This window comes from Labrus mixtus, chromosome 1 (genome assembly GCF_963584025.1).
Source record: "Labrus mixtus chromosome 1, fLabMix1.1, whole genome shotgun sequence".
Classification (NCBI taxonomy): Eukaryota; Metazoa; Chordata; class Actinopteri; order Labriformes; family Labridae; genus Labrus; species Labrus mixtus.
The window spans coordinates 13,007,890-13,035,877 of record NC_083612.1 but is presented as its reverse complement, the minus strand read 5'-3'; the positions used below and the strand labels follow the sequence as shown (position 1 = coordinate 13,035,877).

Sequence of the window (27,988 nt, the reverse complement as noted above, 5' to 3'; positions counted from 1 at the left end):
TCAGCGTGGGTATTTTTAACTGCCCCCTAATGCTCCCGAGCTGAGAGTCCGCTCTGTGCATTAACATAATGCAACATCAGTGACGGGGAGTGATTACGCTGGGGATGATTTTGTTGAGTGTAAATGTAAAATCTGATTATCCTCCATGCTCTGGGATCGTCAGAGGGGGGAGGTGGGCCAAAGAGAGAGAGAGAGCGTGAGAGAGAACGAGGTTGGCTGGAGGAGAGATTCAGAGGGAAGGAGGGGTTAAGATACAAAGTGCTGAGCTGATGGCTTTTCCACACAGCAGCTGGCTGGCATCACGACAGGACGGGCCGTGCAGAGGAAGGATACCTTAAGGACGGTTTCTCGTTTCTCCGCTCGCTGTAGGACGCTGAGGTTGACTTCCAAGAGGTGTTCATGGGATGCACTATCTACGCAGCCAGCCCTAAGGCCCTACCCGCCGACGAGGCCCCCGGCCAGGACAGATACTACCAGCTGTCCCACAACCGCCTCCCTCATGGTAACTGCAGTCAGAGGATAGCAGCCAGCAGAGCCAGGTCAGTGAACACCACACAGGAAGTACACTGCAGGGCTGGCACGCCTGTCTTTACTGACGAGGTGAATCCAGATCAAAGTCGAGGTGAATCCAGATCAAAGTCGAGGTGAATCCAGATCAAAGTCATTAAAACTTAGATAAGAACCCTAATTCTGTCTGAACCAATCACAGCAGAGGAGATGGAGAGAGTTGGTTGTGTAAGGGAGGGGAGTGTAATCTGAAATTTGAATATTACAAATATTCAATATATAGAAAACTCTAAAGACATGAATCTAATATTTCAGAGAAGGCATTCATTGTTTGATCTTAACTCCACCTGGTTTCACTGTGAAGTCCACTTTGAGTCCAAGTGTTGTTGACTCTGGATATTGAATAGGTACATGCACAACATATTAAAGCAAGAGGAATCATAAAAAGGGCCTAGAAGAGAGAAGATCTCTCCCAGTCCAAAAGTCCAGTCCACAATGATATCAATCAATAATGACTAAATATGCATTTTAGACACTAAGTTCAGGAGTCCTACCCAGGTCTTCTCTGGATTTGAACAAGAACTGCATTAGCACCCGCTTCACTCTTCCAACATATTTCAGAAAATTCAGCCAAGTTTTCTGTAATCCCGCTGCTGAACGAGCGGTACCAAGAATATGAGCGCCTGGGGGGAGATATGAGTGACAAAGACCAATATTGTTCAGGGATTCAATCTACATTTTAAGCATTTACTATCTGTGTGTGTCTCGTCATATTTTATCTCCCAGAGTTGACAGGTAATTCTGTCCACTGGGGCTGTTTAAAATCCACATGTGGTTGTTTACAACAGCTGGTAAATTCTCCTCATTGACACATCAAAGTTATTATGAAACTACTTTATGGTTCAGATCGTTATGAAGTCAAACTGTCGTTCATTACATGTGGGAATTGGAATACTGTTTTGTTTAGCAGCATGAACCCGAAACTTCTCCTCCTTATCTAGCCTCGAACATTCAGCAGTCAGTCAGTAACAACAAACGGACGACGTCAGATCATTTAAATACTATAACACACAAACACACAGATAAGGTGTAAATTAAAGTTATGCCTTCTAAACTTACTTAGCAGAAATTCAAAACGTACTGTCAACAAAGTATTATTTACTATATCTAAAGTAGTAAAAGTCCAAAGTATACAATTACTATGCAGATTGGCTCTTTACAGAATCATCCACCGGTGGTTTCTGATCTGAGAATAACTCACTATTTTATTATTTTATTGTTATTGTATCTATTTTATTGTAATTTTATTAAATTCTTATTGGTGTGCATTAGTCTCTTAATGATTTTTACAAACAACGTTTTCGTCAATCCCTTTTTCAGCACTTCTGTGAGTACTTTGAACTGCATTTGAATTTGTCTGAAAGGTTTTATATGAATAAAGTTTGATCGATTGACTAATGTTGCAGCGGGTTGATGTCGGCGTAGCTTAAACTGCATTATGAACACCTGCAGCTTAATCCGTAACAAAAAACATATATAATTTATAGTTCAACTTTGACTGTTAATAATCTGAATCAGCACTTGTAGTCCAAGTTACTGAATCTTATGAAGCGTAAATTTATAGAAGCCTACTTGAGCTTGTTATTATAATGGATAACTGACCAATCATTATAACCATAGTGGTACATTTGCTTTTAAGCCAGTAAACTATATATTGTGAAAAAAAAAGAATAAAAAAAGCTCCTATTTTAACTGTCCTTATGGGTCTGTTATTAGTTGTTATTACTAGGGGAGCCATGACGTTAATATTCAATAGCAAAGTACAGATTCCCTTGAAGTCATTTTCTGTCCGCATTGCAGATGTATGCATTGCCCAATAACTAATGAGAAGTCGTTAAGTTATTCTTGGAGTCCGTGTGAAGAAAATAGCCTCCTTTTAATCCCCTGGCAGACAGTGTGTAAACAGCCCACACTGGGCTGTAGGTAAGCTCAACCCACCTCACACAGGACACACTTCTGAGGAGGTCACAGCTCCGTCAACACCGCCCTGCGCCGCACCTCTTCACCGCCTTTAGTCGACCTGGAGTTTGTTTTTTTTCCTCGGTGTTTCGAGACTAAATAACAAAGGCTGACGCCGAGAAGACATGCAGCTCACACAGGAGGAGTTTCGCGGAGATACGATGCGACAACACGGCGGAGAAAGTCGCAGCAGTTTGTGAGCTACAGGTAGGAGCCATTCAATAAAACGGAAGGCTTCCGGTGAAGATGTCAAAATAAAAGAGTCGGTGACGAATTATTCGAGCTGAGGGGCCTAACAGCAAAAACAAATTCTTTAAAAATGATTTTTTAAAGAGTAGTTTTGTAGGGAACTATATTCTTACAATATATATGGTTTCATATGATCAGTCTACTATCATACTTTGATGTTTCCAATGCTGTAATTCTACCATTACTGCAGGCATTTTAAATCTGTTTAATTTCTTGTTGTTGTTGTTGTTGTTGTTGTTGTTGTTGTTGTTGTTGTTGTTATCTTTCTATCACCTCTACAAGCCTTAAAACAGTCACAGCAGGTGTCTGTTCAACATGAGTCTGGTTCTGCTTGAGGTCTCTGCCTGTTAAAGGCAGCTTCTCCTTACTTTGCTGAATTGTATCAGTGCTGTGCTCATGGTGGATCGATGTTGGGTCTTTGTATATTTATGGAGTACGATCTAGACCGGCTCTTATTATAAAGGATCTTATGTGAAAATGTTCTAAATTGATGCTATACAAATACTTGATTGATTGATTGATTGATTGATTGATGATTTTGGTTAATTTGAAAATAAAAAAAACGCAGACATTATTTTGCTTTGTCTCATGAATTTGAACAGGATTGTCACAATACCAGATTTTGAAAACTTCATTAGGATACTGGAAGGCTATAAATCAAACAATATCGAAATGTGTATTAATACGGTAAAACAGAAGTCCTGTATACCATCCAATAAAAGGTCATTTCTTATTTTTTCAGAAATTCAGAAAAATTCCAAGCGGTCTAAATTGCACAAATACATTGGCAACATTTAGTTACCAAATTTGGGTTCAAAGTATGACTGAAGATCTTTAGTTTATTTTACACCTCGGGTCATTTTCTACACAATTGATGATTAAAATAACAGAGATTGTGTTGTTTTAAAACACGTGGTATAAAAAAGTATCAAACTACTGAAAATTTGGACATGTGCATTTTCTCCCTCTGCTGCATTGGATCATGTGAAATATGATTCAATATTATTCATTTTTTCTATTCTCCTTTTTGTCCTGATGCCAGACTCCAGTTATCAATAAGTGGATCTGGGGCTTTTATTTTTTGAAAAGTCGTTTCTTATTCACATCCTAACCTGCAATGACTTGACGTACTTTGACATTGTTTGTGGTTTTGATGTTTAAGGAAGAATTTGTATTAATAGCCAAGTGTCTCTGGTTCATTTGAAAATATCAGGATTAAAGAATATCTGTAGTCATATTAAAATGTCTCATTTAATGTTCATACATTGACTTCTACTTTGTCATCTACATGCTCAACAGTTTACTTTAGTCTGTAACATTAGGCTACTAAAACTTATGCAAGGTGGTCTGCTACCTCACAAAATAAGTTTATCTTTTGTGTTGTTTCTTTATGAGACACTACAAAACTATTCATTTACATTTCACCTCTGAGCTCCATGAAATCTAATTTACAGCCTATTTCACACTTAACAGTGAAAATAAATAGTTTTCAGTAAGAAGAACATTTGGAGGCTTGTTCTAAAAAGACAGGCTTGTGTCATCAAAGGCTGTTTTGAGATGCTTGCACAATGGGAAGGTTATTTCAGGAGGTCTCAAGCAGTGCAGAGTCCAAAGGCTGTGCTTCTGTTGGACATTCACACACTGTCTGTGTCAACTTTATATAGAACAATAGGTTATGAAATATCACAGGGGATCAGAAAGAAAGCCATCATGATGCCAAAAGCTATGTTTTTTTTTGTTTGTACAGCTAATTTCTTTCCTTTTTTGAAATGATTTTGGATTTATTATGTTGAACAAGCTGTTGTGTCTCTTTGAACCCACACACATGAGGAAAAAGCTCTTTTGTGTACTGCTCCTAAAACCACAGATGACTTCAACTTTCCCTAAGAATGAGACAAAACCACCTTCAACTTTTCAGACAGAGAAAACTTTTACTCCTACACACCCACTGTACACAAAGCAGACCATGTTACAAAGCTGTGTGCTTGCTGTCTTACTTTGAAATCTCATTAAGGTGTGTGGAGGCTAGACAATCCTGTACAGAGGAAATGTAGGAAAAAATTCCATTCCATTTGATCCGTGTTTCTTAGGATGGTTTGTTTGCAGCTAAATTTAAAAATGATTGCCTTTAAGACTCAGTTGTTGTCAGTGTATATGAGCATGCTCTATAGGCAGTTTGAGGCTTTTTCCCCACATATTACTGATATAGAAACTCAAAAGGGAGGCTGCAGGGTGGTGCAGTGGTTAGCGCTGTCACAGCAAGGAGGTTCCTGGTTCGATTCCCCGTCCTGCCAGGGTCTCTCTGTGTAGAGTTTGCATGTTCTCCTCTTGCATGCGTGTGGGTTCTCCCCAGGTACTCCGGCGTCCTCCCGCAGTCCAAAGACATGCTTGCCTGTAGGTGTGAATGTGAGTGTGGCTGGTTATCTGTCCCCCGCAACTCTGAACAGGAAAAGTGGTATGGATAGAAAGTCAAAGTGAACATGACTTTGTATTGTGAAAGTGAAACTAAAACCCTTTGCATTGAGCAGCAGAAAGAAGGGCAAAGAGCGACAGAGATTCAGGCAGCCCAGTTAACGCAGAGAGTGCAGCGATTCCTCAGCAACAATCTCCGTGGCTGACTGCAACCTTAACGAGATTAGAGTTTATTGGATTGGAGGACGTCTTGTGACAGAACAAAATGTTTGTCTCCTGAGACATTGAGGACATGAAGAAGGAGAAGAGACAGGTATCAAGTTTAAAACAGAGCAGGGCGGAGGTTCAAAGGGTTAGTAAACTAAAAGAAAGTTAATGTGTAGTAATTGCATATACTGCCTGCTCTGGTCCAGTGTTTAGTCTGTGTCGTTTGCTTATTACGCGAAGCAGTGCTGCTAATGGAGTCCAATGGGTCATACGTGTGTGCACTGACTGGAAAGAATGCTGGTTTAATATAAGGCAAATGTAAGACTTGTTTAAGCAGTTTGTTTAGATAAGCTGATGTCCAAGAAGCAAATTAAAATTCCTCTTATTTAAATAGAGTGAGGCTTTTCCCATCAGATCACTGCAGCTTCCTATACCTCCAGCTTTTCCACCTTGAACATAAACCCACTTGACTTCGCCTTCTGCTCTGGCTCCTTGCTGCAGCTCATTCGTGTTACAGTCTACAGGGCAGGGATGAGAACACAAATCAACACAAATATTGGCCGTCGTCAAAGCTGGAAGACCAACGGGCAAAACAGAAAACTTCCCCCAGAGCTCCAAAGGCCCTGAGTAATCACAAATTCACTCTGTGGTTATTGACTTATGGTCCTTTATATGATAATGTATTTCACAAAAAGGTGAATTATTATTTTCAATTCAATTCAATCAATCAATTTTTATTTGTATAGCGTCAACTAGCGTATTTGTTTAATTACAAGCAAGAGGGACAACTAAGATCAGTCCTGACGGAAGGGGGACTCCAGCTTGTGCACTTTAACTGTCTATTTAAGCTTTGTTGTTCTTCAGTAAATATTCGGCTCTTTTATCGCTTTTTCTGATCCTAACCTGAAGATGTTGTGTAGATGCTCTTTTAATTAAAATACTACCAAATGCCAAAGTTTGCGATGGAAGATATAATCAAAAGCTCTCAATCGCTTTGTTGGAATTTGACATGGAGACAGAAATTAAGTGTGACTGTAAAGAAAAGGTCTGATTTATTTTTTTAATGTTGCATCAAGGCATGAGAATTTAATTCTGAATGTTTTTCAAAGTTAAAACTCCTTAACGAAGATAAATGGACTTTGGCTTGTATAGCACTTTTCTAGTCTTCTGACTACTCAAAGTGCTTTTACACCGCATGTTCATTCACACACTGATGACAGAGGCTGCTATGTAGAGTGACCATCAGAAGAAATTAATCCAATTCATAGTCATACACGGCTGACGAAGCAGCGGGAATAATTCAGGATTGTCTTGCTCAAGGACACATTAGACATGTTGCTGCAGGAGCTGGGGAAGATTGAAGACATCCCCTTTAACTAAATGATTGTTCTGGATGAGGCAACTTTCCATTCTCTATTTAATTAAGACAATGGAACAGCAACCTTAGATATTGTTGAAACCTAATTATTTTTTAAATGTTTAGTCAGAGAGCACAAAAAACTATGTTGGAACTAAATGTAATCACGTATTTGAAGAACTATCGAATACTGGTGAGAGTTGTGTGAATATTATAATCTCTCCACTCAAGGAACTTGTGTCACATCTGTAACTTCCAGATCAAGTTGCAGAATAGAAAACAGTGTTTTGTGCTGAACAGTTTGATACATTAAAGCATTGGTTAGACACAAGACTGATCTGTAAATCTGTCAATTGTTCATAGACTCTGTGAGGGAGCATGGTCAGCATTGTTTTAGACATTTTTGCTGCTTATTTCCTTTAGAAACCTGTTAATTTGGAATCTTCAGTCTCCATTTTGCTCACCTGACCAACTATAAGGAACTATAAAACCCAAAAGACAGTTTGAAGTGCGGATAATAAACTGAAAGAGGAAGCCACAGCTTTGGCTGTTGCTGAGGCAAAATGTATTGTCTAGTGTTGAAGTTTGAAACATGCACAGACTTAACATACTGTAAAATGTTGCCTTGTTGGAATAACAAGCTCACTGTAGGTAGGCTACTATACACTTCCTCATGGTTTCTCCTCATATCTCACATAATGTACGTGTTTACTCCAGAGCTGTTTGCATCAAGGACTACATGAACAGAATTTCTGTGTGTTAAGCTTTTTAAATGGCAAGCAAAAATCTGGTGAGAAAGGTTACCAATGAAAATCTGTCTCGTTCGACAAAGTGTGGTGTCAGAACATCCCAGCTTTCTTGTCTTTAAGAGTGCTTTTCCCTTTACCCTTTAGGAAAAGTACTACAATAATTCCAATTTCCTTAAAAGGAATACCAGAGTGCAGCTACAAGCAGCCTCCTTTCACCATTGTTTCTTAGTGAATAGCAAAAATGCTCCAACCCTAACCCTAACCCTTCATCTGAGACCAGATCTTCCTCCTGATTCCTTTAACCTCAGGCTTCAGGTGAATAAACCACAAAAATCCTCTCCTTATCTGTAACAGCAGGCCCTTCACCTCCCATTCAGCCCTCTGTGATCACTGATAACCAGTCAGATGTGAAACCTCTTGGACCAGGAAGCCACTGTTGTTTGAACAGGTCAGCGGCTGACGTGAAGCTTCTGGCCAATTAGAGATAATGGAAACTGCATGCAGGAGCCTATTTCCATCAGCACCTGTAATTATACCTCGGCAGGTGGTAACGACTTCCTCTTTCCCAGAGGAAAATACAGAGCAGGGCAGCTGGATGTTTGTGTGCAGAAAGAGAGGGAGGGAGATGTGCAGATGAGAGTAAGAAAAAAGATTTTTAGTACATGCCCTTTGTTTACGACATGAACACTGCAAACCACCTTTGTCTGTCACATCAGACAATCAGGGCTATATACCCCAGGGGGGGGGGGGGGGATTTTCCAATGCCAAAAATTGCCTAAGATTGTAGACTTCAGGACTAAGATACTCTGGTGTAAATTATAATTAGATTTTAAAACACATCTATATATTTGTTTTACAGAAGTAAGTAAAGATTTAGGATTACAATTGGTGTGATGCTGATCTTTATACGTTTTCAATAATGTAATGAGCTAGCATTAATTATATAAGCTAACTGCATACTACATGCAACTTAAGAGTTTTCATCGAGAGTGTGTGAAAAAAGCTTGAAACGGTAAGCTAAGAGAGAAATATCTGAACCTTTCCGCTATGGTTGAAAATAGCTAACTGGAAGTTAAAATTAAATGTAAAAACAGTCGTCTTGAAAGATAAATAATTGGACAAAAGTTGGTATAGTTAGGTACATTAACATAATGGATTTAGTGCTGAAACGTTACATGAACTAAGGAATCGCTGAAATAGTTAGCTAGCTACCAGCAACATATTTACAGTTAGCATAACCTAAAATAGCCTCATTGATGATTCTTAAAACCCTTAGCTGAAAGATTTATACGTTGAGATAGCAGGAGCTAAATCTGTTGGAATTACAGAGAAAACTGTAAGCCAATAAAAACATGAGAGATGGACTCTTAGTCAATAGCTGGAATAAATAGCCAGATAGCTAAAGGTAGGTGAATGCATTAGCAAAACAAAAAGTAATGGATAAGTCAATAAAATAGTAATAACAAAAGTCGTGGATGACCAGATAAGAGGAGGAAGACTTATTAGTGAAATAGTCCAAATAAACAGTTGACAGTTTAAATGATAAAATATGCCGTCTGAAGTAAATGATAACATTAACCAAAGCTCAAATAAATGTCTGCACTGTTCTAACATTGAGCAAACAGTTAGTGTGAGTTAGCTGAAAGCAAACACAAATTATCTAATAATAATAAATTATTGACATAACCTTAAATACCAAATAGTAATAGAATAATTGTACAGCAACTTAACAACTAACAGTTGAGTCAGCTAAAGCTAACGGCTTAATGTAAAGGATGTAAGATGACAGTAGATTAAAGAAATGAACAACAAATGAACATTGGAAGTTCAAAAGTAGGAAAGAAATGAAGTAAAAGAATCCACTTGACAACATGAACAGCTGGTGTTGGTTTACGGTTAATGTTCTTGAGTTCAGACGCTGGGACTGTACAGTAGGGCTGTGCTCAAACAATCGATTTGGTAATATATCGTCATGTGCTCCCTGCAAACACATGTACCGTTGCAGATGTTACAGAATCGATATGGCTGCAAAGCTGTGCTGACAGTTTTTAAAGACAACTGACCTATGTTGCACTTCACAATAAAGCCATAGCCATAACAACATTAAAATATTTAAATGTGTTTCTAGGATCTCTGAGGACCTGAATTGCAGTGTTTTAAGTTATAGGATCCTTAATACGCCTCTGCTGTTATTCTCAACAATAAAGAACAGCTGTAGTGAATTCTGTGTAGGACACGGTCTTAATCCAAAATCAATATATATCACAATATGTATCGTATTCTGTTTTGTTTGTAATTGAATTGTTATTATAGAGGGAAATTGCAAGGCTTATGTCCATGATAAAGGAACCCATTATTATGTCATCCATTTCAAACTGTATGCAGACCGACCCCAACAATGACTTCACTCATATAATCCACCATGATCATTTCTTAAACTTTGTTTATTTAAGTCAAATCTTTCCATCACTGTACTTTGGGTGTTTTTGCAGAAGTGTGTTTATAGTGCTTTGCTCTACTTGTTCACAGGTACATCTTACCTTACATAAATTATGTTAATATCTTTGTTTTTGTTTTGTTTATTATTTGGTGTCTATAAAACGTATCTTCAAGGAACATATGATGCTGAGAAAAAAACAGATTGCAGCGTGTATGGTAAAAATGTTTGCGTCAGCTCGCAGCAGTACATCATGTCAGCCATCTGCGCGACCTCAAAGGTGCTTTATTTCATTGTAGGCATCTGGCTGAGTGCAGACACTGACCCCATTTACACAAGTACACTTTGCTGAGTGGGTGATTTTAATGAAGTGTAAACCAGCAGAAGCAGACTTTGAATGTTGCATCACCATTGTGTTGATTTTGGAGACAGAGTCCACTTGTTTGCCCCGTAACATTTTTAAGAGGAACATTGTGTTTGAAGCCAAACTTGGACAAAAAAACAAACAGACATTTTTTTTTTTTTTCGTACAAGTGTACAAGAGGGTCCAGCAGAGTGGTGCCTGCTGTTAACACAGAGCTTTGTGTTTGTGTGTTTAGGGCCAGGAGCATGACTGAGCAGCAGGAGCAGAGCGAAGAAACAGGCCTGATCTCAACACAGGACCTGGAACCCTCCAAGGAGGACGACACACATGGCCAATTCAGGCATGCCTCTCTCTCTCTCTCTCCCTCCCTACCTCTCTTAAACACATACACACAAACACAAATATTCTCACACACTGTTCTACAGCACTTGCTCTCTTTCCATGCCCTTTTTCCCCTCCATGCACCATCTGTATCCTGTGCATGGTCATGGGTTCTGGCCTGGGGAGATTTATTTTTACAGTGCTTATTTTGTACCTTTTCAGCCGCATTTGATGTCAGACAATGGTCAAACACATGCACACAGAGATACCAAAAACACAGATTAACCAAAGGATTTTCCCCCCCAAAGGCTAGGGTTAAGATGCCTGCATTTGCAACATAGTAATTGCTTTAGTTTAACTTGTAATTAAGTGTTATCATGCATGTCAGCATATTTGTTGTGCCCGGATTCACTTGCACACTGTCCATCCAGTGTGTGTGTGTGTGTGTGTGTGTGTGTGTGTGTGTGTGTGTGTGTGTGTGTGTGTGTGTGTGTGTGTGTGTGTGTGTGTGTGTGTGTGTGTGTGTGTGTGTGTGTGTGTGTGTGTGTGTGTGTGTTGTGTGTGTCTGTGTGTGTGTGTGTGTGGTGTGCAGACCCATTGTGTGCGTTTGTGTGCATTATATAAGAAGGATCCAAAGCAGGAGCAGTGTAATCCTGGGGAATCTGTGCTGGGATAGGATTTAGCACTGAAGCATTGCTTGTGTGAGAAGACAGGGTGAAGGGGAGGGACTAAACGGTTTATGCATATGTCACTCTTGAGCCGCCCTTAGTAAGCAGTGTGTTTATCTTTTGTTCTTTCTCAGTAACGTACTTGTCGGAACACTCCTGGTGCTTGCAATAGTAATGGTTGTAAATATTTATTTATCCAATATTGAAAGCTGCTATTCTGGAGTAATTGCCACTAGGGGACTGAAAAAAAAGGCAAGCATAAGAAGACCACTGGATATTCCTTGCTTATGGAATTGTTATGGCTGATGAGTTGAATATCCAGGGCACAGAAAGCAACATGGATAATAATTTGTCAGCCCAAGTTTTTGCACTCTTGTTTTTTAGTCCCCATCCAGCTCTGGCTAAATATGTACCCATTTATATCAAGCTGTTAACCACCAGACATTACACAAGCTTATTGCTTCTCTGTCTGTCTGCCATTTACAGAGAGGGAAACTGCTTCCTATCATTGTTATTCAGAGAATCAGAGAAATAGGGCTATATGGAAGATGCTGAGTTAAGGGTTTAGTGGTAAGCATTGTCACTAAAAACATTATTATGAATTGTTTGATTTAATGGTCAGCTCAAAGATCCTGGTTTATTTATTTTAAAGACTATTTTTAGGCTTTTTCCTTTATTTGAACAGGAAGGCTGCAGATAGGAATTGTAGGGGGAGATGGGGGGATGACATGCACCAAATAGTGTCGCAGTTGGGAGTTATAACTGCGACCAGTGCGTCGAGGACTGTAGCCTCTGTCCATGGGTCGCCTGCTCCGCGGCTAACTGGAAGTGTAGGCAGCAGTCAGGACCCAAACACAGACAAAAACTCAAGTGCAAGTCAAGAGATTTAGAGCAAAAAAACACGAACTGAAAACCACGAAGCTAGGCAGTAGAAGCACATAGCAATCCAGTCAAAATGGCACTTAAAAAAAAAGGAAATGTGTATTTTTATGGATTGTGATTAAGATAGTGGCGAGTGGGACCATTGGTTTGGACCACACTGAGGGAAAGAACAAAGTAAACTCTGAAAGGTTTTACAGCTTCTTTCAATCTGAAAGGGCGACTTACTTTCCCTTTTCCTTCAGGTTTGTACTTGTTTTTGAAGTTTCATCTGAAGTTAAGTAGCTGTACTTTGTTTATTTTACTGTAGTTACTATTTACTCACAACTCAGAGGAGACCAGAGAAAACAGACCTGTGAGTGTGAACTAGTTAATCTTACAAGCAGTTACGAATTTACACAAACATCATTTTACAGCTAAAAAAAAAAAGGTTTGAAATATCCATCCTACTCCTCCAAACAACTCATGCAATGTAACTGCTCCCACACGCTACACATAATGTAGGATGTAGAAATGATTGCACAGTCGGACAAAAGTGTTAAGACTTTGAAAAATAACCACTGCACACGTTTGAGTTTAATTATCACTAACAAGAACACATCAGGCATATCAAGTTACCACTAAAGTTTCAGGCACACACGGTTAGAAAGAGTGAGCTTGAAAACCCTTGGATGCTTTTTCAAAAGCCTATCACTTTCGTCATGTCTGTAAAAAGGTTATCCGTTAACTTTTCTTTTTAAGGCTAGCTTTTCAATCAGTATGTGTCTGAGATTTTTTTCCCCAAATGAAAAAAAAAATCCTTCACAGTTCTGATTTCTCAGCAGTCCCCATCTTCCTTCATGGACACTTTGAAGTCTCATAGTCAGTCTATCTTCTTCTCTCACAGCACCCGCAGTCCCAATTCCTTCTCAGCTAAATTATTGAGCGGGAGTCTATTGCTACACCGGCCCACCGATGGGAGGTGTTCGCTTTCTAATTTAGGATTCAATTTAGGATTCTTTGAGCTTGTAATTAGTTTAACTATTCAGACTCGCAGCCAAGGGCATTGAGATACACTTGATAGAGGCGCATGCGTCTAACACACACACACACGCACACATACAGCGGGGAGCATTTTGATTTGATCACAGGTGTAAAAGCTGATACACAGGTTTCGTTTGGTTTCTAAACTAAAGCTGTGTAATTGACTGGAGAGATAGAAGACAATATCCCCTCGCTTTGGAGGATGTTTTGGGGTTATTACATCTTATTAAACCTCATGTGCACACATTAGACCGTTTCAGCACTTACACATAACGTAATAAACAGTCCATTGAGCCTCCTGCTACCTGGAAAAACAACCTTTTTGCTTTTTACAAGGTCTGTTTTATAGACTTTAATGCTTCTACTTCTGTAGTAAGTGCATTGATTCCATGTGGGCCTGTGAATTCATTTAAAGCACTCAAAAGATATCCAAAATAAACCATAAAGTGTCCTGTTGATGAAGCTACATGTCACTGTGGCATCTCTGATCATTTTCCTCCCCACATGACCTTCTTTATACCCTGTGTAGACGATGCTTTACCTTGAACAACACGTTGAGAGCTGGGAATGGGAGTTGCCTCTAGCAGTTTTCTTCTAAGCAGCCACCTGATGTGGCAGCGCTATTGATTAAGACCTGGATCTCATGTAAAAGACAGAGACAGATGGAGAGCGAGAGCAGGTTAGTCCCCACAGAGAAGTCTGTGTTTTTTAATAATCACTCTCTTCTCTTCACCTGGGAGTGCTGAGCCGCTGTGGAGGATATTTATAGTCAGCGACCAGCAGGCAGAGCAGCACACATTCACTATTGTTCATAACATGGTCACAAGATAATGGGATGGTTTTCTGTAAAAGGGTGATTTTAATGAGGGACACCATGAATTAGCACATTTGGACAAGCTATAATCAATTATTACTGCTGGGAAGGTTAAACAGTGGGTAGTGTTTGATTCCAATTGACCTAAATCTCTGCTGTTTGATAATAGATAACTTATTAGATATCCTATTTTCATAATTCACATTCGTTGCAATGAAGTGGAGAAGTATGACCTACTAGAGATATGTAACTAGTATTAGTACTTTTAGTTTACAATTTAAAGCAAGAATGGGAGAACTTCTGTAGGTTTGCAGGAAGGGATGAAGGGTAGATTTTTCTTCCAGCTGTTTTGAAAGCTGTTACATGATGTGAAATGAGGGACATGTCACTTTAAGTGTCTAAATGATACCCAGCAGGATCCAGCAGGAGATCTGGCAGCACTGTGCCGGCTGTACTGCTCTGCTGTAAACAACGGCTGCATCATGCTCTGTACACAAGCATGTACACACACACACAAACACACACATGCACACACACTTACACACTTACACAAACATGCACACAGCAGGCAGCGATAACATCTGTCAGCCCACATTGCTCTCTGACATTTGAACTCTGTCTGGGTCTTTTGGTCTTTTTACAGCCTCTCATTCATGCTTTGATTTAAAGGGTAGGTTAACAACATAGTCTTAAAAATGATCAACTTTTAGTTTGTTTGATTTTTTTCTAGAGGTTTTTTTTTACGTATGCTCCTTCGTACTTCCACTCTCCTACATTTGAGAGGGTGGTAGTTCACTTTTTGCTCCACTAAATGTATGGGACAGCTAATACTCACTTTTATAGCTAGTGAAGGCAACTTTAGGAAAACCAGCCATAGTAAATAAGATTTTGAAAGTTACCAAGCAGAGAACGCCGGTCTGTTTCAAAAACATGAACATGAGATGACTCAAATATTCTATGATGAGACAGCATTAGGGAGAGTAACAAAGTGCACCAATACCTCACTATATCTGAATTTTTCTGCCATTCTTATACGACTAGTCCACTGTCTTATGCTTGTTGAACACTGCGATCATGCTCAATGCACAAGCAAAGTGCTTGCTGTTGATATGAAGACAGGTATCATGATTTTACTCGATCTGATCAAAATGATTGGACAGACTTATAACAGGACTATGACAGCTGGTAGCTTTATTAACAGCAGCATTTTAATTATTGAGTTGCTGTCTGTATTATCAGAAATGCTGTGGAATAACTTGCTAAGCAGAAAAAACAAACCAGGGAATATGTGGTAATAAGTTTTACATTTTTTTCCCCCCAATGATGCCAATGAGAGATGCTTCCTTACACACTACAGTCAAAGGTCTTGTCTGTATGAGAGGAAAGCATTAGCAGATTCAGAGGACAGATGTCACACTAAACTCCTTAAACCAGAGGAGAGTGTCTCATCAGAGCAGGGACACTGACAGTCCTGCTGCCTGCTGTTGAGGCATCTTTATGTAACAACAACACCTTCCTTCATATGAGTAAAGGACGCTGTTCAAGGTGAATACAAATGTGGAGCTGCTAGCTTATGATGCTGAATCATGGTCCAGCCAGGTAAGGGAAAAAAGAAAGAAAGATACATTTTACCGGTTAAATAGTGAAGGTTAAGCTGAAAAAATAAGTATTAATGATGTACATATAGGCTATATATACATATATATATATATATATATATATATATATATATGTACATCATATGTATAGTATATATATAAATATATATATGTAGAAATGTAATTACAGACACGTGGCTACAGCAATGCTAGCACAGATGTACTGTTTGCAAATGAGCAATAATAAACAAATAAAATTAAGCAACAAACTAATTAGTCATTTTGAAAGCTGATGGTCTCTTGGGTAAACTTAGAAGAAAACAATAGCAGTCTTCTTATTTATATAAAGTGGTATTGGTTATTTTGATAATTTAATCAATGATTATGGCAACAACAAATCAACCTGCTAGCTAGCTAATCAAGCTTTCATTATCTTCACGAGTTATCAGGCTGAGTTTTAGTTAGCTTCTTGAAAACAATGTTTGCAAGCAGTTTTCTTTTTTACCTTAAACTTTTAACTTTTAAACAGAAAGTGTACTGTTCTAAAAAATGTCATACATATTCACGAAGGCTATCAACTGAAGCTGAAGCTGCATGTCCCAGGTATAAAGTTAGTTGATCATTAAGGTTATGTAGAAACAGCAGGATTTAAGACTGTGAAGATAGAGCAGGTTGAAAACAAAGTTTCAATGCCTATTTCAGTAATCTAAAACCATGCATATTTGGTTGACTGATAAAATCAAAACTGCAGAGTTGGAAAACATCAAATTTTCCCCCTGACAAATAATGCAGTAGTAGAAGTGTATAAATTACACTTAGCCTAATTGTACTGTGTAAAAGAACTTAAAGGTCCCATATTATGCTTTTTCTGGTTTTATATGCTCTTTAGTGTGTTTTCCAAGTGTCCTGTGCATGTTTAGGCACATCTGTGTGATAAAAATCTCGATAAAAATTTGTCAGTGCAGCGTCATTGTCAGTGTGAGATCACTGATCTAAGTCCATTGGCTCGTTGTGGCAAGCCCAGCAGCTCATGTTGAAATTTCCGAGAAGTATGCTGAGCAACTGACCAATAATGACAGAGCGGATCGGCAGACCGACCAGAGCAGACTTGGCCCACGTGGGGTCTAACAGTGGGGGATGAGCAGAGCGTAGCTGACAGACTCAGAGCGGAGAGGGAGCAAGGAGGAGCAGTACATGAAAACAGACACTTTTTTCGGACTTTAGCTATTGTGAACGTACAAAAGTAGGTACATAGATTAAATATACGAACCCCAAAAAGGGCAGAATATGGGCTCTTTAAGGGACAATACAAAGGAACAGTCCACCTGTGGTTATTAGTTTAATAAGGAAGGATGTTACTGAGGTTCATACCTATGTGATATAAAACTGACCGCTTAAATATGGTAAATGGTAATTGGGTTTGAGCTATAGCGCTTTTCACATATTCTTACAACTCAAAGTGTTTTTTTACATCGCAGGCCACACCTACACATTCACACATTCACACACTGATGTCAGAGGCTGCTATGCAAAGTGTCCATCAGTAAATCCCATTCATACACATTTATATGCCACAGCCGAAGCAACTTCTAATTTTTGCACATTTGCTCGTATATCTCTTTATTCCCGTGTGATCTTGTAGTTCTCCTGTGATGAGTGTACAGCGTCTTATGGCTGCACTACGCTGCGCTCACGCTCCAGAAACGTACCCAGTGGGGACGGGCGCCTCCGTTCCGATGGAGCAAAACAGTGGCGCTGACAGAATGCACAAGCACGGACTATGTCGATATGGGCAGTTAGGGTTAAGTGTCTTGCCCAAGGACGCATCTGACCTACAGCTTCAGGAGCTGGGGATCGAACCCCCGACCTTCCGGTTAAGAGATGACTGACTCTACCAATTGAACCACAGCCCTTTACATACTTGTTTCACCTTTTTTTTCATGGCCTCAAGAGAAAAAGTTTTTAGGCTAACGACTTTAATATATATTTTCTTTTCTCTTAACGTCCTTTACTCGATGCCTCTGTTTCTGTGGTTCATGAATTACATTTTCTATAGAATGAATCCATCAGTGTTAACATGAAGCAGCAATTGAGTTTTTTTCCAAAGCTTCTTTTTTATCAGCATATCCTTGAGCAGGAGTCCTTTCCTATCAGCACTGTGTTACGTCACGCTGTCAATCACCTACAGTAACACTCGAGGAAAGAAACGTGAAGAATAGGAAGCCTACATGTCTTCCTCTTTTAAGCATCTTAACTGGCACATGAGTTTATTTCAATGACATTTTCCTTAAAGGGCTGATTAAAGTTTAGTGAATCTGTGGGGTGGTTCTGTCTGCATTAAGGATAGATATAAATATCATGCTGTGACATCTGCTTCACTGATCTGACTATTCCTGCTGAGGCAAGCTTTATCCCAGTGACTCGTATGAGTGCATGTGTGTGAGTATATTCTGACTACAAAATGAAAAACATGTACAATTCCTTGGCTTGGTCACTATTTGTGTTTAAACAACTCAATATTTATCTTCGTCTCGCTGCAGTTATGCACACACTAATGATTAACTCTTTGTGTGGAAGCTTTGACCCAGATGCGATTTTCATGCACTGTACACAAACTATACACATATATACAATACGTTCTGTACACATGCATGAGCAGAACTCTCTTTGTCATGATGCCTTCAGGCCAGATGAAGGGGTTCATCTGCTTCAATGTGTCTGAATAGTTTTATTGAAGTCTTTTTTTTAAATATTTTTTGTACATAATAATGTATTAACAGTAATTGAGATGTTAACACGTTCTAATATTAGCTGTTTTTTTATCACCTGTCATATGTTGTATAAGCCTGATGTGACAGAGAGTTGTTCCAAGTGTATTTTTCCGTTCATTGCAGGTTTCATCTGATTGAAGATCTGTCCTATGAAGATGTGAAGAAATGTTACCGCGGCTCGGTGAGTCTCTATTCAGCATAATTGCTTCAGTGTCTGTGATAGGAACAGGTTTTACCAGACTTAAAGGAGCAATATGTAACTCTGACACCTAGTGTTTAAAATGGGTACTGTAGTCCAAAATCAATACATTGGACAGAGCTGTATCCCCCCCCCCCATACACACACACACTCCTCCCTGGAGTCTATGTGCACAGGGGTTGCTATGTCGCGGACAAAGAAGCTTCAGTGTTTAGCCAGCTCTGCATCGGTCTTTAAACCTTTCTGCGTCAAACCTCTTTTTTCAAAATAGTCTCCAACATTGATCCTAGTTTCACCACGCTTCTGCTCGTGGAGGCTTTTTATGTCAGCTAGAATCAGGTATATGTGAACCAGTTCGCTTGCCCTCTTCCAACGCTGCAACACCTGTGGGTTTGCCGTCATAGCTGGTGTCATTCCTGATAAACCGGGGGGGGCGTCCAAAAACAGCTGTGTAGGGGTGCCTTACAACTGCCTACCTTCTCTGGTCCAAACAAATTCAGACCATTCAGGATGTGAAATTTAAGAGGAAGACATATTGGCTGCTGTGTTGTTGTCAGAGGAGCCAGCACTTCTACATGTTTCCTTAAAGTCTGATGATATAGTAAGGTCATATTAGGATTGAATTCAGTAGATATCTTACATATTGCTCCTTGAACTAAATAAATCAGCATACTCCATTAAATCATGGAGAGAATGTTTTATTTTGTGATTCATTGACATTTCAAACTTTCACCATTATGCCAAAATTTGATTTGCATAAAAGATTTATGACATTTTGGAAATCATATAAAGGCTTGCCAAGAAGCCGTAATAAGTAACCGTCAGAAGCTGCAATTGTTAATTTATGAACAAGTCAACGCCATTCTTTGTACCATTTTACACTCGACATACAAAACCAAGTGATGCTGTTATTGACAGCTTAGCTCAACAGTGCTTTGTATTTACTAATGACTATGCTATGATGTTGTATTATCTTGAAATACACTAAAGGATCCTGCATGATTAAATGTGTACAAAGGATGGCCTTTTTAAAAAACTGAGGAACACATAGTTGATGAATGTAGGTGTATTATTCCCCTGTGCTACATTACTTTCCTTTTTTGTACTAATTTGAACAGATTCAGATTGGACATTATTTTCATCAATTATAACTTGCCACTGTGAACCGAATCACAAAGCAAACATGAAATTCAACAAATTACATTTTGAGAATCATAAATGAATGTTAAGCTGTCAAATGGTTGAAAAAAACAGCAACTATTTTGCAGTAGACTTGGCTGTGATCCCTGCTAGTGCCCTCCAAATATATTCAGCCTTTTATGTGCAACATACAGAAACAATATCAACCTGAAGGACGGATTATTCTAGATGGGCTACTGAATTAAGTCACAGTTTAAACCATTGAAATTTCGGTCACCTACTGGTCGTGCCATACTCCTGACGACAAGAGCTGCTCCAGCATGAGCTAATAATAGAGGGACATAAACAGAAGCAGCAGACAACAGCAAACTGTGCAGATACGGGTGGAAGGAAGATAGATGAGATACAAGACAGGAAAGAAAAATAGGGAAAGATAGTCTGTTGGCAGGGGTGCTGGAGGTGAGCTTGAGCGTTGAGCTGTTGAAATGAATGACACCGCTTCTGCGTTCAGGGAGGAAAAGTGAAGATTTTCTCGAGAAAGTGAGTCCAACACTGCAGTCAGGAGGGTTAGAGGAAGAGAAACTGCTCGATAGAGGGAGGGAGAGGCAGAGAGAGAGAGAGAGAGTTGAGGCGTACCTGTGAGTGCGAGAGTGTGTTTCAGCTCAGAATGATGAAGGGCAGTGTGTGTGTGTGTGTGTGTGTGTGTGTGTGTGTGTAAAGGAGGGAGGGAGAAGAGGGAGGGTGTCAGTTGAGTGCTGCTCAGTGGAGAGTCACTGGAGGTGTATTTCAGGCAGAGAAAGAGAGCCTTGTAGTTTCTGAGAGGGAGCTCTGGCTGTAAACTGAGGCGATGCTGCTGAAGCTCTGTAGTAGTGTGTGTGTGTGTGTGTTTGTTTGTGTGTAGGTGTATGCATTAGAGCCAGGTGTGTGTTTGTAGACTAGAGATACAGGTAGTCCTTTTACTGACCGGCGACAGGGGAACAGTGTGTGTCTTGCAGCAGCTTGCTCCAGGCCTTGGATGTGCGCGAGTGTGTGTGTGTGTACGGTGCCAACGTGCTGAGCCTGGTGCAGAGCTCGCGTCCTCTGAGGGAGAGGGTGGTGTCTGCGGCGAGCGGAGCCGGAGTGGCCGCTGGTGGTGGTGGTGGCGGAGTTGGCGGTGGGGCCGGTGCTGTTGGTGCCGTGCAGGCAGGCCGGTCCGCCAAGGAGCTGCTCATGACTCTGCCCTGTCCCTCTGCACAGACTGTCAGCAAGTACAACTCGCAGTACCACAAACTGTTCCAGTGTGTGCCCAAGGATGAGATCCTCATGAAAGGTACGGTGCGTTCAACCAAGAGGAAAACTTAAGACTGATTTTGTGATGCAACAGTTTTATTAATCATTCTGAGGATATGCTTTAACAGCCATGCTTCATATTGACTTTGTCTGTTATATATTTATTCCTACTTCTTTTGATTCTACTAATCTGTGTCCAGATTTGAATATACTCTTTGTTTGTATGTCTCTGTGCTTCCAGGAACAGCATGAGACTTACACTGTCCTTTTAAAAAAAAGTAGATACTGGAAAGTAATGTGCTACGAGATTAAATGAATAGTTGAGTCGAAATTAAAAGGCCACGTAATGAGTCTTAAAATCGACTCATGATCAAAATAATTAAATAATTCCAAAGTTCCCATTTCCAGCTTTTCAGTGGTGGGGATGTGAAGCTTTCCATACCAATAAATACATCTTCACTATGTTGTTGGATGTTGGATTAGTAGGTTGGCAAAATAAGCTTTTTTAAGATGTCACCTCTAGAAAATTGCCACACAGAGGTGTGTGAGACCCTCAATAACAATATCAGTGTAGTAAACACATTTTCTTATTTCTCATATTTCTTTAGATTTGTAGACGTTAAAAGCAGTTTAATTTCACTGGTGCTGCATCTCCAATGTTAAAACCTGTACTGGAATACCTAAACCCATTGATTTCCAGAACCCATTTTCTGGAAAGTTGACTATTTTAAAGCTTCTTATTCATGGTAAATATCTGTCCTGACTTTGTGTCCAACTTTGATTCTTCCTGCTTCAGTTCTGATATCTGCTTAATCTCAAAACAATTAAACTTATCCTGCTGTGTCTCACCCTCTTTGTTTGCACAGTTTCACCTGGTTTACTATACACCTTGTCCCTATGTGCACCCTATAAAGTAAGAGTGATGAAGTGTAACTTCAGGAATGATGAAAACTTCTCTCGGTTTGAAAGGAGTACCAGAGAGGCAGCAGGAGGGGGCTGTGTGAAAATGTGCTGATAATCCTGCATGTTTTTCTTTTTTTTGTTTTGTCAGTGTTTGAATGGTAACAGACATTCTTTTTGTTTCTTCTGTTGTCAGTGTACTCCTGTGCTCTCCTCAGAGATATCCTTCTACAAGGTCGGCTCTACATTTCCAGAAACTGGCTGTGTTTCTATGCCAACCTTTTTGGCAAAGACATTAAGGTATGAATGCAGACAGACAGCTTAGCAAACTAAAAGTGACTGTCAGAAATGGAACGGTGTGACTTCAAGTCACAGTGTGACGAGCGGGGCGGACAACTCGATCATTTCTGCCATTGTGAGTTTGTCGAGATGATGGAGTGACTTCCAGAGTCACAGCTTTAATTATTGTACTGAGAAAATGTCTTTGATCACATGTGTGCGCTGTGAAAGTATGTACCAAGAACAGGTACTGACCCTTTTAACCTTAAACAGTTTTGTGACTTTCTCTTTGAAGCTGTGCATTGTTCCTTTTCCTTCATTTCCCTGAAACCAAACCTCTCCTGATATCTAATTGACAATAAGCTACTTATTCAGCCTGCATTCTTCACATTCTGACCGAAATAAGACACGTTTCGTGTCAACTGCATGTTCTATCCTGGGGATTTTCCTGGGAACATTTGACTTTCCTGCTATACTCAATGCCTTTAATTTTTACTCAACCGTTCCCCTTCTAAATGTTATCTGGTGCCCTTTTCCCTCTGGGTAGGTGGCTATCCCTGTCGTTTCTGTGAGGCTGGTGAAGAAGCACAAAACAGCGGGCCTCGTGCCCAATGGCTTGGCTATCACCACAGACACTGGCCAGAAGGTAAACACTTCCATCACAGTCGCTTTGAATTAAAATACTTATTCTGATTAGCACAGCAGGGATGTCGTTTCAAGGGGAGGTGTGATGGAAAAAGCCAACACCATGCTATAGATAGCAGCAGAGCGGAGTCCCAGTCTGATGGAGCGAGAGAGCCATTAAGGCAACGTTCAGAAGGGCTTTTCAACTCTCTGTCACATCAGGCTCGGGCCTGTCTTCAATGGGGCTTTTTCAAAGACATGATGAGCTTAAAAGTTTCTGTTCTGCCTCATACAACACATGACGGGTGATAACATACCAGCTAATAATAGAACGTGCTAACATTTTAAGAGCCTGTCACTCTTCTAAAAATACAGAAGAGAAAAGAGAGAGCAATTCACGATTTGGAGTCCAAATGACAAAAGTCAGGGAATTAAACTAGCGTAATGAGTGCAAAGATGACTGATTTAAGCCAGAGTTTGTCGCCATGCAAACCACCCTGTCATGCTTTGCCAAGGTACAGACGCATTTTGAGGTGCATGCTATTGTTTTGATGTCAACATGCTGACGTTTAACAGGACATTTCGTCTGGCTTACCAACAAAGTTTAGCCTGCTAACATAACAATATTGGGTAATTAGCATTTCATCATACTTCAATCTGTACAGTTTTGATAAATAGGAAAGTCGTAAATTTAATTAAAAAAATGGCTAATGACAATTCATGCATCATAAAGAGTCACAGCATCACTAAAATCCCTCCTTTAGGAAACTCTAATACCTGCAGCTGTAAAGTCATCTCACTTAAATAGAGTCAACATTATAGAGGAAATGTTGGTTCATCACCATTCCTCCTTTTCAGAACATTATGGTCTGTCCAAATTTCACATCAGTCCATGCAAGGCCATTGATGTTTTTTGTCTGGAGCAGAGTGGTGAGCGGATCAACCAACCAACACACAAATAAGAACATCTTAACAGCTGCACCACCAGCATGGCTACACAACTATCAAACTCTGGAGGACAACATTTAAAATGTTAAAGATAAAAAAAGTGCTTCTTATACATTCACAGTCCCACACACTAAACACTAGACTCATTTCTGTGTACTCAAACGTTGTCAAACAAACCTCATTTATCTATGACCTTGATTATCCAAAAGCAGAGTGCCCGAGCTATCTTTTTTTTTTTTCAAGCTGACAATAAATAAAACGTTGAGTATCTGCACAGCGTCAGTCTAAGGTCTGTTGCATGTACACCAGATAACATCTCAGTGTCTGTCGTCACCGTCAAATAGCGGCATGCCTCTAATATCTCTCCCTATTGAAGGTCTCATGTTAAGTCGGCGGCTCAGCGCACGACCCCGCCAGTGTTAAATAAATGTTTACATTCCATCTATCTAAAACAATTTGTCTTAGCTTGTAATATTTCTGAAGTACACAACTAAATCCTCACCTTTGTCAAAGCATACGAGCAGTATGTCTCGAACAGCTCAAGGACAAATATCTTTCACCTCATGCAGCACGTCTGCAACATTGTGTAATGTGCATTATGTAACCACGCACACACATACATGGCTATGAATAATACGGCTATACTGCTAAACAGAGCTTAGTTCTTCCGTTTATGTGGTTCAAGGTTAACGGCGAGTCTCTGTCACAAGAACGCCATCAACAGCTTCAATTGTAATTGTTCAGCTCTTCACAAACATGACCTTCAGCAGAGAGACAACAGGACTGTAAACGGGCCGACGCGAACAGAAACAACTGATAAAAGGTCGACTCACTCAATAACACAGATACCGACAAATACATTTCAAAGTCTTTCTAAAAAAAAATCAGTCGTTGTTTTCCAGGTCAGAGGGATATTTTGGTAAGCTGTCATCAACCTGTCAATCATAGTGTATCAAGTCAGAATAAACAAGAATAAAATGTGATTAGAAAATATCCTCTTTGTGTCCCAGATTAGAGCTTAAAATGTTGTCTGCTCAAATAATATTATGCTCCCTTTTCTATTAGGTTAAATTATTATGATGACATGGCTTTGAATGTAGCGTTACTATACAAATGATCACTTCCTGTCTTATGTGTCTGAATGCTCTGATTATGTGCTGTAATAATTAGCCGAGTGTTATAATAGCAATGATCTTTTCTTTTTCTCCTTTTTGTTGCTGTTGTTATTGTTATTGTATTATTTAGAATATGTAGTTCATGTATATATTTATTTATAACTTTACATTGAAAAGACACATAAACTATAAAAAAAAAAATCATATTATATTATAGTCATAATTGACAAAAATAATACAAGCTAGCTAAATATATGGAGAGGGGGTGGGATTCAATAAGTGTTTACTTCTTCCCACTCCTTTGCGGACATGTAACTTAAAAAAGCTTAGTGTCCAAATTTTTTTTTTTTTTTTCTGTATTATACTTTCCACTGTTTGTAATTATTATTCATTTTCTGTCTGTTTTTTTTTTTTCATGTTCACCTTTGTCTTATGTTACATGTTCGAAAATAAACAAATCAAATCAAATCTCAAATGCTGATAGTACAGATAAACAGGTCGAGGTTCAGATGTTACTGAGTTGAGAAAAGTATAAAGTTTTTTCTTCCTGGTCCTTCATCAAGAAATGTGTGTATTCTTTTTGTTCATGCTGTACACTAGATGACTTTTGAGGTTGAGCTGAAACTGTACGCTGTGAACATTTGAAAGTGTCGTCTAAAGGACCTTGGTTCATAAACGCAATCAGAACACAAACAAGGCTTTGTCACATCCCTATTCCTCTTTTTTTCTCATTTCCTCAGTATGTATTTGTGTCTCTGCTGTCAAGAGACAGTGTGTATGACGTCCTTCGAAGGATCTGCACACACCTACAGGTCAGAGGACACACACACACACACACACATGCATGAATGCTATGTGTAATTTACTGTTTGTTGTAAATGTCAGTCCAGAAGTTGTTTTTCTTTTCCTCTCCAGGTCAATGGGAAGAGTCTGAGCTTGAAGCAGTTCATGGAGGAGCCGACCTTATCCTTGGTAAGCAGCAACGCGTCTTTTATAAACTGTCATCAAATTATAGAACAACGTCTGGTAGTTCACAGGTGTCCAAATGACTTTAATGTTTCCTGAAGGCGTCTGATAACTCTCACTTACAGATTACCCCTGACCTGGAGTCTGACCCACTTTATTACACAGACGTGATCAATCGATCATTCAGCTGCAGCCTGACACTGAATTATCCCCCGACACTGCACGATGCTATCAAAGAGCTCTGTGAAGTCACCTTGTGTGTGTGTGTGTGTGTGTGCGTGTGTGTGTGTGCGTGTGCGTGTGTGTGCGCGTGCGTGCGTGTGTGTGTGTGTGTGTGTGCGTGTGTGTGTCTGTGCCACAGAACAGCCTTTGTACTAATGAACTCTTAAGTTATATTAACATGTGCGTCATTGATCTCACTTTAACAGAGGATTGAAGCATTCAAAGCGTAAATGTGTGTTTGTTGATGCTGCCGACGTGTTTGACTGAAGGCTTTTTTGGAGGTTTTGCTCATCTCAAACTCGGATTTTATTAGGACGCCTGATTCATCAGTAGACCTATTACTCATATCAAGACATGAACTGAACCATTAAGGAAACTTGTTCAGGGCTTAGGAGTTAGTATGAAAGTTATTGAACAGGTATAGCCACTAGTTTCTTCATTTAGACCTAATAATTGATTCTTCTTCATGCTATTTTGAAAGATCATCTTTTGACCGCTTACCTAGAACCCATTTATTTTTATCCACTACTCATTCACCTTTAACACATTTGTCACATTTTTATATCATTTTTAACCTTTTATAACTAATAGAAAGGATACACACCTGCTAAAGGGGTCTTTCACAACCTTGGAGTTCTTTGGCTGTTTTTATGTATTTATAGAGATTTAGATCATTTGTAATAATAAGCCTTTATAATGCCACTTCATGCTTAAGGCCCTTTAACAAGAATGACTAATGTTGTTCAAATAGATCACTTGAAATTAATATTTTTTTTAACCAAATGCATCAGTGTGCTGAAGCTGTCTGCTAAGTGAATTGTAGCTCCACGGACCACCAAGGCCAACAGGAAGAATTCACAGAATGATTTCATGGATTAAAAAAACAGAAAAAGTTTTTTATGTCTCTTTTAAATGTAATTCCCATCAGCATAACTCCACATTTTTCAACTTGATGAACTTGTCTTACTGCTCACAACTCGTGTTCACACTTGAGTTCACACGCATCCCAGACTTCTTTTTTTCAAAGGCTACACGCCGGAAAGTTTTGGGGCGACAGATGTAGCTAAAGTTGTGTAATCGGTGATATCATCAGAAGCCTGAACACTGTGTAGAAACACAGACAATTTTAGATGCAGGTGTAGATGAGTCAACCTCCAGTGGGCCTGCAGCTGAGATGTTCACACTCCCTCAGTCTGTACGACAGTCTGGATCACAATCTTTTGAACGTGTTCTCTTCTGTCCCCTGTGCCACAGGATGAGTTCCCGGTTGCAGACGAGTTCCCAGTGGTTAATGAATTCCCATCAGTGTTGAAGTGGAGAAGAAAACCCTCGGTGGTGTCTGTGTCCTCCTCTCTTCCTGACCTCCTGGGGACCTCGACCAGCAGCCTGAGCCCCACAGACGCACCCTTCAAATCAGAGCAGCTGCTGGAAGGTGATAAAAAAAAAAAAACTTTAATCAATTACATCGTTGTGTTCTTTCACTTTCAGTTTCATATTAAAAGTGATCGTCCTGACTTCACAGATTGTTGAGTGAATGAAGTTCTCACTGTGGTCAGATCTGTGGCACTCTGATAACACAGATGTTACAGAAAACCTCTCTGTGAAATATTATAACTTTAATTAGTAGTTATTGTTCATTCTTTCAATATTAAACTTTATGGATATCAGCGTGCCGCAGGTATTTATCATGTTAAAGCAGAATTCATCCCTACGGGAGTTTTTGTTTTTGTCCACCAAGATGTGAATAAGTGAGTTTAATGTAATGTAAAAGGACGTCTGGGGGTGTCAGAAGCCTAGTGGTTAAGGAGCGCACCCCATGTACAGAGGCTGTAGTCCTCCAAGTGAGCGTCCCAGGTTCGAATCCAACCTGTGGCTCCTTTCCCGCATGTCTTTCCCCGCTCTCTCTCACTCTGATTTCCAACTCTTTTCCACTGTCCTATCTCTCCATTAA

The 27,988-nt window shown here is 39.7% G+C and overlaps 1 protein-coding gene across 6 annotated transcripts in view; it reads left to right on the top strand.

The window, feature by feature from the left end:
* The first annotated feature begins 267 nt into the window (after positions 1 to 267).
* The window catches only part of gramd2aa (GRAM domain containing 2Aa), a 33,378-nt gene continuing 5,657 nt past the window's right edge, over positions 268 to 27,988 (top strand). Inside the window, exons 1-9 of one of the 6 annotated variants that reach the window (XM_061028667.1) lie at positions 268 to 539; positions 10,537 to 10,641; positions 18,499 to 18,556; positions 20,696 to 21,023; positions 22,080 to 22,183; positions 22,710 to 22,808; positions 25,590 to 25,661; positions 25,765 to 25,821; positions 27,292 to 27,469. In XM_061028667.1, coding sequence (XP_060884650.1) covers positions 400 to 539; positions 10,537 to 10,641; positions 18,499 to 18,556; positions 20,696 to 21,023; positions 22,080 to 22,183; positions 22,710 to 22,808; positions 25,590 to 25,661; positions 25,765 to 25,821; positions 27,292 to 27,469 — 1,141 coding nt within the window. In that variant the 5' untranslated portion in view covers positions 268 to 399. Of the gene's footprint in view, positions 540 to 2,480; positions 2,734 to 10,536; positions 10,642 to 13,131; positions 13,872 to 18,498; positions 18,557 to 20,695; positions 21,024 to 22,079; positions 22,184 to 22,709; positions 22,809 to 25,589; positions 25,662 to 25,764; positions 25,822 to 27,291; positions 27,470 to 27,988 lie in introns of those variants that run through there. The other 5 variants (XM_061028588.1, XM_061029000.1, XM_061028918.1 and 2 more) reach the window with 5 other exon arrangements.